Here is a 10,733-nt window from a genome sequence, read left to right on the forward strand (position 1 = left end):
AATTTTTTTCCTTTTTATTTTAGTTTAAACCTTCAATCCTAAATTTCGTGACATCGTTAGTTTCACCGTACTTTGAAAGCTAGATTTAAATAGCCATCTCTCTGTGGATTCGACCCTACTTACCCTACTACATTGTTAGGAGGATTCGTTAGGATTCTATTTTTGACAGGTGTACGACAACCTATCACCTACTAATCACAGTCACTAATCACTAATCACTAATCAGTCACTAATCAGTCACTAATCACGAGAAAGTTACTCTAAATAACAAGTTATAGTGAGCGGATTATCGATATGATGTTGCCTTTCTTGCCCACCATCTGTTTGTAAAATTGTCTGAGAGACAAAACGGAGTAAGATTGTGCACCAAAAATGGCTCAAACTTGGAAGAAAACAGCTCTTTTGGTCATAGACATGCAAGTAAGTTCTTCTACCAATTCCCCAATTTTAACTCAACTCTTTTCTTCTTCATTCGAATTCAAATTGGGTTTTGTCTCTTCTTTGAAAATAGGTATTAAATTTTGATTTTGTATTATCATCAACAGAAAGATTTCGTGTTGCCTGGTGCGCCGATGCTGGTAGATGGTGCTGCAGCCATTGTTCCTAATGTCATTAAAGCTGTGGAAGTTGCAAGAGAACGCGGCATGCTTGTTGTTTGGGTATTTATTAACCAAGAAAATTCTGCATTTTGTTTGCAAATTTGATGAGTTTTTTATCCATTGTTGTTGATTTGCAATTGTTAGAGAAAATTCTGCATTTTGTTTGCAAATTTGATGAGTTTTTTATCCATTGTTGTTGATTTGCAATTGTTAGAGAAAGTAGCTATTAAGTGGTAAAACGAAATCAAATTTTCTTTTTTCTTATTTGTTGATGAATTCACCAGTTTTAGTGATTTTCAATTGTTACAGGAAATAGCAAACCAGCAATTAAAGGGTAAAAGAAATTGAATTTTACTCATTTGCTGAGTTCATCATACTATATTTGATTTTGAATTGTGGAAGAAGGTAGCATTTAAGGGTTAAACGAAATTTATAACTTTAATTGAGAGTTGAGAATAAGTGATGAAGAAATTAGGACTCTGGGTGATCATATAGTTCTAATTTGATAGTCTGTTCATAATTTTTGACTAAATTTTCATTTTTGCTGGTGAATTGGAAAAAGAAAGGATGATATGTCTGTTACCATTACCTTTAAATACGGTCAAAGATTAGGAACTATATGATTATCTGGGATATAATTTTCAGCTTGAAACCAATGTGTATCTTCAAACTAATACTAATTTGAATGTATTCCAAGCAAAATAACTATACATATAGAGGATGATTTGGAATGTTAAGTATAGCTCCTTATTCTGGTTTCTTGTGAAATTCTTGACCAGAGAGAGCACTATAATGTACTTCAGTATTTATGTTTTACTGCTAGCCTGAATGAATAAGACATCCAGGTTAGTGTTATGTCTTGTTATATTCCAAACTATGCCTTGTTGTACTGTAAATTCCTGCAGACTTTTTGTCACAGCTAGTTTGTTTACGACTTTACAGTCATTGGCCACGTGGGTTTGGCTGAAAGTTGGTGTTTGTTAAAGGTGATCAAAATTCAGTCTGGGCCGGGCTTTAGACACAAAAAGTCATGCCAAACCCAAAAATTTGGTGCGGGTTTCGTGGGCTGAAACGGGCATCGGTTTGGGTTCGGGTTTTGGACTAAAAATGCATATATTTATGCTACACAAACCCGCACTTTTTCGAGACGGGTCGGGTTGGGTCAGCAGGCCGGACTATAGATGATCATGTCTAGGGTTTGTTGATGACTAGAGATAATCAATGAATGATGATGGCTTAATAGTACATGTTCTATTATGGAACATTGGGAAGTGAGTGATCTTCTATTGAAACTATGATAAATCATGGAGCTGAGTTTTGTGGAGCTAATTAGAACTCAATTTCTGTTGGTCAATTGCCCACTCTGTAATCCTTCCATTAACAGGACACACAATTAGTTCAAGTTAGCTAAGGCAATGAATATTCTTGATCCTTTACTCTTTTTGAGGAAGGATTACCGTATTATACTTCTACCAACCTTTCTTAACAAGTATTGTACGAACTATTTTTTTTTTTAAAGATTGAGCTGAATCTCTCTGCAATTACAGGGGTAAGGTTGCGTACACCCGACCCCCCCTTACCCCGCTTCTTGCGGGAGCCTCTTTGAGGCAATGGGGTAATGATAATGATAATGATGATTGAGCTGAACAACCCCTACTTCAATGGATGTGATTTGTGACACAAGAAAGTGTACGTTGGTTTGCAGGTTGTTCGGGAACATGATGCCTTAGGTAGAGATGTTGAACTCTTCAGAAGGCACCTGTATAGTGAAAAAGGGGGACCTACTGTAAAAGGACAAGAAGGTGCTGAACTTGTTGAAGGACTTGAGATACGCAAAGGAGATTATAAGTTGGTTAAGACACGCATGAGTGCGTTCTTTGCTACACACCTTCATTCATTTCTTCTAACTTCTGGAATTGATAGTTTGGTCATTGTTGGTAAGTGAAAATGAAGCTACTGTTGTTTCGAATTTGATTTTCAGCAAATTGTCTTTTTAGAATATACAGTTTTGAAGCTTTTGACCGTATATTCTTATATCCAGGAATTCAAACTCCTAATTGCATTAGGCAGACAGTCTTTGATGCCGTAGCATTGGATTACCCTTCTGTCTCCGTCATTGTTGATGCCACAGCTGCTAAAACTCCTGAAGTTCATGCTGGTAAGAAAAAGAAATAATTAGTTATCTGATGATGAATCTGATTTTTATTTAGTTGCAAATTTGTAGTTCAGATCATAAGCAGCTTGATATTGTGTTTCATGTATGTTTTCTTGTTTGTTTTATTTCATTTTTTTATTCGGAACTCCAGTCTCCTAGCTCTAGAAATTGTCTATTTCTGTGAGCATGTCTCATATGTCTCATATCTACCGACTACGTACCATGTCTCATATGTCTATTTCTGTTAGCATGTTTTATTAGTTTTGGAGAACAAGAAATGAGGGCAAGCATGTCTCATATGTCTCATATCTACCGACTACGTACCATAACCAGTAGAGGATCCAGAAATTATATAGCTAGCGCGGTCACTATTTAAAAATTGATGAAACTTTAACTAAAATTATGTATGCTTAAAAAAGATTAATGAAAGTTTAACTAAAATTAAGTTTTTTTTTGGCCGAGTGGGGTCTTGACCCCCTCTCCTTATGCACTGCATCCGCCACTGACCATAACTTGCTTTAAGAAAAATTCTGCACTCATTAATTTGAGGGGATCAAGAAAAAAGAAACTATGAGTTTTGTTTTGTGCTTCTGTAGCTAAAATACGTGCATATGAGAACCTCGGTGTTTTATTTCTGGGAAAATTGCCCCTTTTGTTCATGAAAATTATTGGTTTAGAATCTTCAATGTTATAGATGAAATTGCCATGTTATATTGTTATGAATTACTCCAACGGCTCGTTTGGTAGGGGTGATAAATGGTAGTAATGAGAATGAATTTATATTGTATATTTGTGAGATAAGTCATATTTAAATGCTATTGTAATGCCAAATCACCTCAAACATGTCATGTTCTTCATCAATCTTTGTTATCATTCATTATCACTTGAGTGGTGGTATTGGGTGAGAATGAAAATTTATGAAGAAAACATAAGTTTGGGATGAGATTGCAGTACCACGGACATTATGATGTTACTTTCCTTAGCCAAATTACATTTAGATTATTCTCATTCCTGTCATCTATTAATGGCTACCAAACGGGCCATAGCAACTATGTTTAGACCAATCTCTAAATTTAGTAACTTAATTTTTTTTTTCTCCTCTCACGCTTGATAATACGTCATCAGCACTATCTTATCCATTACCATTTTATGTAACGATTGTCTATTACTTGGCTTCTTTACGTCAATACTATCTTATCCATTGCTTAATACAGAAATCCAAAATATATTACTGTAGTTTATTTACTTTGAAAATGCAGAGCAACTTCTCTAAAAATTTGTTCAGAACTTTTGTTGATGATCGATTTAGTCAAATGACCTTGTTGTTAGTTAGTTTCCTGATCATACTTTAATTTGATCATTGAAACCTTTATAGTTTTCCCGAAAACTCCCTCCAAAGAGCTAGATGTCCTTTGTTTATAACAGATCTTATGTAAGAGTGTAAGACGGGTCACTATGGTAAGGAGGACGAAGAGGCGGCTAATCAACAGGGGCACGATATACCATTGTTTTATATATATATATATATATATATATATATATATACCATTGTTCTTTCTTTGTACCATTGTTTTCATTTTTGATACCATTGAATGTTCAATGTATTTACATAATTGCCATGTTATGTTTTTACTTGTACATAACAGTTATTGATATTTACTTTCTCGTATAGTAAGACGGGCTAAGACCCGCTTTTCTTTGGGGATCCGGGGAATGACATATAGGTAGCTAACTAGCTTTACCATATTTGGTAACCATATTATGGAAATTACTGTCTTTTTGTTTGTTGATGCTTCTCTTTCATTTTTGGAATTTCCTTGTTAATGTTCAACTTTGCAAGGCAATTAGAATGTGTAATCATATTATGATTCCTTGTAAAAGGATTGTTTTTTCTCTTGGAAGTTTTCCGTTAAATATAGCGTGTGACTAACGCGAAATTGTTCTCTTGAATCAGCCAACGTTTTCGACATGAATAATATTGGAGTAGCCACTCCAACCTTAAAAGAATGGTGCAAGGCAAGTGTTTGATACAAGTTTGTGTTTCTTTCTCTTGTGGTAAGCTCTAATGCTCTATTAACATGTTTGCTAGTGCCAAACATTTGTGTTGGATCTATGCTTGCATTGTATATGATTATTATTGATAATAAAATAAATTACAAAAGGTCTTACGCGTACAAGGTGTACAATAAATTTATTGTACACCAATATAACTTTTACTAATTTTTTTGTAACTTTAATCTAGTTTTGATTAACTTTTATAATAGTAAAAAAAAGTTGATAGAAATGGTTAAATGATTAATTTTATACATTTATTAGTAGTTTTGAAGAAATATGTTTGGCTGAAATGAAAAAATTTATCACTAAAAAATAGATAACTTTTACATATATAAGCTTAACTTTTAAACATTTTGGGTTAACTTTTACTCCGGTGTACAATATTTATTGTACACCCTTTGTAAATAAAAATTTGTGAATAAACTATCTGAATTACATTTTCGGAGTTATTTACAAAAAAAATTGTTAGGGTTATTGTCACCTTATTTGGTAATAATAAATACATCAATACACATATGTGGGTGTGGATCTTCAATAATGCCATTCGCATTTACAAAAGACATTATATACTTCCTCCGTTTCATAAAATTACAACACTTTTAGTTTTGTCATTATTCATACATCAACTTTGACTATATATTTTTACTAATTTATAAGCAAATGTTATCAAGTAAAATGTCGTTGAATTGATTTCATTATAATACTTTCATAATATTAAATTTAAAGATTTTTTGAAAAAGATAATTAGAGATAATTATTGCCAAAGTTGTCCCTTAACGTTTCAGTTAAAGTGTTGTATTTTGTTTTAAAATAGAGGAAGTATGCATTTCTTTTTTTTTTCTTTTTTTTTTGATACAAAGGAAGTATGCATATTTAGGAAACCATTTACACTGTATTTAAAATTAAAATTTGGAGGCCCTGTTCCGTAGTTCACCCCTGCACAGCCCCAGAACCGGCCCTGAAGATCTCGTGGGAGGTGATGATCAAACCCCCCAACCTTGGGTTGCATTTTGTGAGAGTTTGTTCATTGTATTTTGTCACGCATTTGATTTTCATGGTGGATGTACAACAATTATTCTTGCAGGATTATGAGATTTTCTCGCACTTAATCAAAAAGTGTAGTTTTGGTCCCATACCTTTGTTGCTTCCCTTTTCTCCCTAATTTCCTTTTAAAAAGAAGCAAAAACATGCAAACTGTATATTCAACTAAGAATGTATATAGCATAAACCCAGAAAAAAGCTTACTAGTGTGGGCTCGATCTCCTACAAACAACTTAATTCAATAAAAGTCTTTGGATAAGATGATTTTTAAAGTATGTACACTCTTTGTCAACTATATATCACTTTCTAAGTTGCTCAATAATGATTAAAAAAATGCAGTGTATCTCAAGAGAGTAGGGACTTTAAATTATTATTATTATATGTTAAGTTATGTTATTCAGACTCGACTTAAAGTGTATCACTACAAGAAATTGTACCATTAATGACGGGATTTCTTCTCGTTGATTAAAGACCAATAATCGTTGATTAATGACGGGATTTTTTTGTCGCGAACCCGTCATAAAAGGGGTCTGTGTCATTAATGGAAAATCTCGTCGTTAACCCGTCATAAAATACATTTGTGACGGTTGTTCTCGTCTTTGTTTGGTTGTTAGCCCCGTCGCAAAAGGCTTTTACGACGGGATTTTTGACCCGTCGTAATTAGGTTGTCATTAACGATACAAAATCTTATAGTGATGTGTGTCCAAGATAGCTACAGTTAGATCGACACGTATGTCTTATGAAAATTTGCCTAATTTTGATCCAAATGAAGTTTATAAGTGATGTACACTTACATCGGCCCTAGTACTTGAGGTGAAATGAAAAGTCGGAGTAACATGAATGTCTAAGATGGATCTTTGCATTAGTCAAATTAATACATGTATAAGGGCTCCACTATAAGTAAGCTCTTGTTATATCAAACTCTCTTTGGAAAAGACTGAAAAGTGGGTAATATAATCTATGATTGCAATAACCTAAAAAGTAGTATAGTTTGCTACAAAAAAGCTTTGTGATTAACAGCTATGAACCATATGCAAAGCATGTGGGATGTTCTCAAGCCATGAGCTATACACCATTTGTAATGTTACAATAGGATCACTCATGGTGTTTCTCTTCTAGTTTTCCTTTTTTTTTTAAAGTAGTAATACATATGAACAAGGAGTGATGTGTTAATGTCTTTTGCTTTGTAATTATGAATTTTAGTAAGAAAATTGGTTGAGTTGTGGAGTAGATCTCATATCACCCTCGATCTCTAACATGGGTTGGTGTTACAAACTGTATTACACAACCGGTTGTATCTTGTGCGTGGTATAACCAATGTTGTTTCTTGCTCGTCTGAAACTTTAAAATAAGCAAAAAAATAGTCTCGGTTGTAATTTTGAAGAGTATAGTGTGCCGGTTGTACCGTACATAATTTGTTAATGTTGTTTTGATACTTCCTCAATCTATGATGTATCGAGACTTTCTCTTACTTATTGTATGAGTTGTCGTACATGATTTTATAAAATCTGAATCACGTATGAGGGCTGGCAATCCCTGACCCGACCTGATAACCCGACCTGAAGTTACTGAGAGAAACCCGAACCCGACCTGAACCGAACCCGAATGACCTGAAATCGACCGATTTGACCCATTTGTCATATTTTGTAGTAAAATATCTTTACAATGTTTCTGATATTTCTTTACACAATTCGAAATCGCCCCGAAACCAAACCCGAGCCTGACTCACTGACCCAAATTGCCACATTGTATATAGAATTTCGAAATCAAATAGAATAGATCTTTCACCAAGCAAAACTTAGAGCCAAGTTGGAGGATATAAAAGCTAAGGGGTCTACAAAGATACACTCAAATATTAAGAGATTAAGAATGTTTTGGACACATTAAATTAATTAGTCTAAGGCCTCGAGGGGGTGTTTGTAAGATTGTGATATCTCCAGTGTTGTTATACTCAATTTACAATCATGAAATTGTTCCCTTTCGTATGAACAGTGTCTATAGATTGACTGCATTATTGTACACGTACACAACTTTGAACAACAACAACATTGTAACTTGTAACTAGACGTGGTTATCGGGCGGGTCAGGGTCGGTGCGGGTCAAAAGAGAGTCGGGTATTGAAAGGGTCATTTTTAGCGGGTCGATAATGGGCGGGTCAAAAGCGGGTCGCGGGTCAATAGCGGGTCATTAGTGGGCGGGTCAATAAACGAGCAATGAAAAATGAAAAACAAAAGAGCCATGTGCAAGTACAAGTAAATACGAAGTTATACACGTAATTTTTTGTATCATTACTATTTTAATTTTCAAAATAATTGTAGTATAAGTTTGACCCTATAATGACCCTGTCCAATAAAGGCCCTGTCCAATAAGAGCCCTGCCCAATAAAAGCCCTATAAACTTGACCCTAACCCTATATCCATTGGACTACCCTGTCCAATAACCAGGTCTACTTGTAACTATATTTAGGACTTGGAAGTATTTACTAATCAATCTAACTAGGTAACTAATTACATGTATGTGTAATTGATCTCTACGTGTCACGTTTCAATTGGACGTTTGTTTAAGAATCTTATCTTTGCATCGCCTAATACGTTGAAATTGAAGAATTATCTATCGGTCAAACTAGTTTGATGATTAATCTTTATATTAGTAAAGTCATCGTTTACAAATATAATAGGTCTTGTGTCAGATGGTGTTAAAATATGGCTTAATTCGGTTAAGTTACATTTTTGCTATGCCCCAGCAAGGAGACCTGGGATCTTCGCTGATCGGTCAGCAGGTCGGGGTTTAGGGGCAATGCGTCCTGATTTAGGTCATAATCTAGTTGTATAAGTAATTTGTCTTCTTCCTCAAGATCAATAAAAAAAAAAAAATTATCCTCTGCCTATGGACGTAACTAACACATTGTTAGTAAAATCCATTAAATCTCTGTTTTCTTTATTTGTGTGCTTAATTATATTTCTTGCTTCCGTTATAACAAGTGTAATGCCCAACTAGATAGGTATTTGTGGTTATGTAGCTATTGTGTAACTATATAGGCGTCTCCTTCTGGCCGATCCATGCTAGGAGCCTCTCAAATTTAACGTTGAGCTACCACATATCAAAATAGTGGTGGCCGGAGGTGGTGATGGTATCGCTATTGGTGTCGATAAGGTTGGATGTAACAAAATTGGGAGTGTTTGGTTATGAGGTTGTAAAGAAAAGAGCTTTTTGAGGTGAATTAGAGGTTAATCGTTTTAAAAAGCTAATGAAAGTGTCTGGTTAGTAGAGGTTTGGAAGAGAGTTTTGGAATGAAAAAACACAATATAAAACCCTTTTGCATTAGAGGTTTGAAGAAGTGGGTGTACATTGTCATATTTGTCTTAACATTGTCTAGGATTACAACTCTTATGAACGTACATCACTATATATCTTCTTTAAGGTAATTTTACACATTTAACAACTAATTTACCAAATATTTTAGACAAACAACTAATCCAACCAACTAGTTAAACCAACTAATACATACAATTAACAGTCAATCAAACCAACTAATTGACAAATTAATTGGACTAAAGTCTAAACATTGGTCTCATCATCCACATTAATCTAGACAATATCTATACATAACAATAATATAATACCAACACAACACTACAATCCTAGCTTAGTGATGCTTCAACTTCAATCTATCACATTGACACATCACTAAAATATTATCACAAAATTTGCTACTTCTATTCCAAGGTAAGTTCCATAATAATAGAGTCGTCAATTTCCCTACTATCACAATCTCTCCAATTGTCCATATCACATTAACATTATTGTCATATCACAATAATGGACTTTTGTTACCATCACAGCCTCTTACGTCTTATTCATCTGTGGTGACAGATCTTGAACAGTTTTTATAGAGGACCCATACAAACATTTAAGCAATGTACTACGTATAGGATATATGATCAAAATTAATGGGGTGAGAACTAAAATTACATGACGAATTTTTTGGTATGATATGAGGCTAGCTAGCTGTAACTTAAAATAATTCGCGAAATATAATATTGTGTTGTGCGTGTTGTATGTGTTATGATTATTCATGGGCGTACACCTCTATTTATAATACAGACTAAATCTCCTACTCTTCGTTATAGACTTCTATCTTATATCACATAACTCAGTTATAACACAACTCTACAGCTCTGTTACATATTATATTCTATCATATAGAATAATTACGTTATCCTCAATAATCATGGTTTATTACAGTCTTATGTCAAAATATATCCACTTCAAAGTAGGGGTCAATTCACAATTCACAGACAGATTGAACACTAGAATCCACACCCACGAACGTACAACTTACAAAACGCACTAGGGTCCAATGTTTCACATACTGCCTGGTATTTTGAAATCAGACAATTTGTAAGGTTATAAATTCTCAGTGAATTTCGAAAAAGATTAGGCAGTTATTTTGTACAATTTCTAAGGACAACGATCTTAATTTACCAGCTTTTGTCTACAATTATCAATTCTTAGATTTTAATGCTTTTCTTTGCTGTCAAATTCTATGCTAGAAAGTGACCTTAAAACCTTTATTACGTGTGTTTGGTTAGGAGAGTTTCGTAGAAAGAAGAAGGTTTAAGGTAAAATTAAAAGTTTGGGGCCATGTTTTTAATTTCGCAGGGAAAGTTGATTTATTGATGAAGATTTGTGCGGGGTTACAACGGATGTCATTCTTACGTCTACAATCAATTGAATCATATGTAATTCAATACCAAAGCTACAACAGATCGAAAGACCCCCTCGTGGAAGGCTGTATCAAACAGCGATGTGAAAGAGGGTATTCACCATTGTCATATCTCATCTACAACGATCGTGGTTTTGCCGGATTAGAATTTTGTTTG

At 34.2% G+C, this 10,733-nt stretch overlaps 1 protein-coding gene across 3 annotated transcripts; it reads left to right on the forward strand.

Annotated features, from left to right (window-relative positions):
- Nucleotides 1-225: 225 nt before the first annotated feature.
- LOC110779597 (probable inactive nicotinamidase At3g16190) lies at nt 226-10,733 on the forward strand. 3 transcript variants are annotated; one of them, XM_056843294.1, is made up of 6 exons: nt 226-420; nt 546-659; nt 2,305-2,536; nt 2,641-2,757; nt 4,709-4,809; nt 10,513-10,733. In XM_056843294.1, the coding sequence occupies exons 1-5, from the start codon at nt 373-375 to the stop codon at nt 4,780-4,782; spliced, it is 585 nt and encodes a 194-aa protein (XP_056699272.1). In that variant the 5' UTR covers nt 226-372; the 3' UTR covers nt 4,783-4,809; nt 10,513-10,733. The 3 variants fall into 3 exon arrangements, with proteins under 3 accessions (XP_056699272.1, XP_021839779.1, XP_056699270.1); XM_021984087.2 differs by lacking the exon at nt 10,513-10,733 and adding an exon at nt 5,739-5,887 and having other exon boundaries at nt 227-420; XM_056843292.1 differs by lacking the exon at nt 10,513-10,733 and having other exon boundaries at nt 227-420; nt 4,709-4,915.

This window comes from Spinacia oleracea, chromosome 4, assembly GCF_020520425.1.
Source record: "Spinacia oleracea cultivar Varoflay chromosome 4, BTI_SOV_V1, whole genome shotgun sequence".
NCBI lineage: Eukaryota > Viridiplantae > Streptophyta > Magnoliopsida > Caryophyllales > Amaranthaceae > Spinacia > Spinacia oleracea.

Coding starts and splice junctions, on each gene's coding strand:
- LOC110779597 (XM_056843294.1), top strand. CDS start 373: ATGGCTCAAACTTGGAAGAAAACAGCTCTTTTGGTCATAGACATGCAA. Junction 2,537..2,640: donor TGATAGTTTGGTCATTGTTG/GTAAGTGAAAAT, acceptor TCTTATATCCAG/GAATTCAAACTCCTAATTGC. Junction 2,758..4,708: donor AACTCCTGAAGTTCATGCTG/GTAAGAAAAAGA, acceptor CTCTTGAATCAG/CCAACGTTTTCGACATGAAT.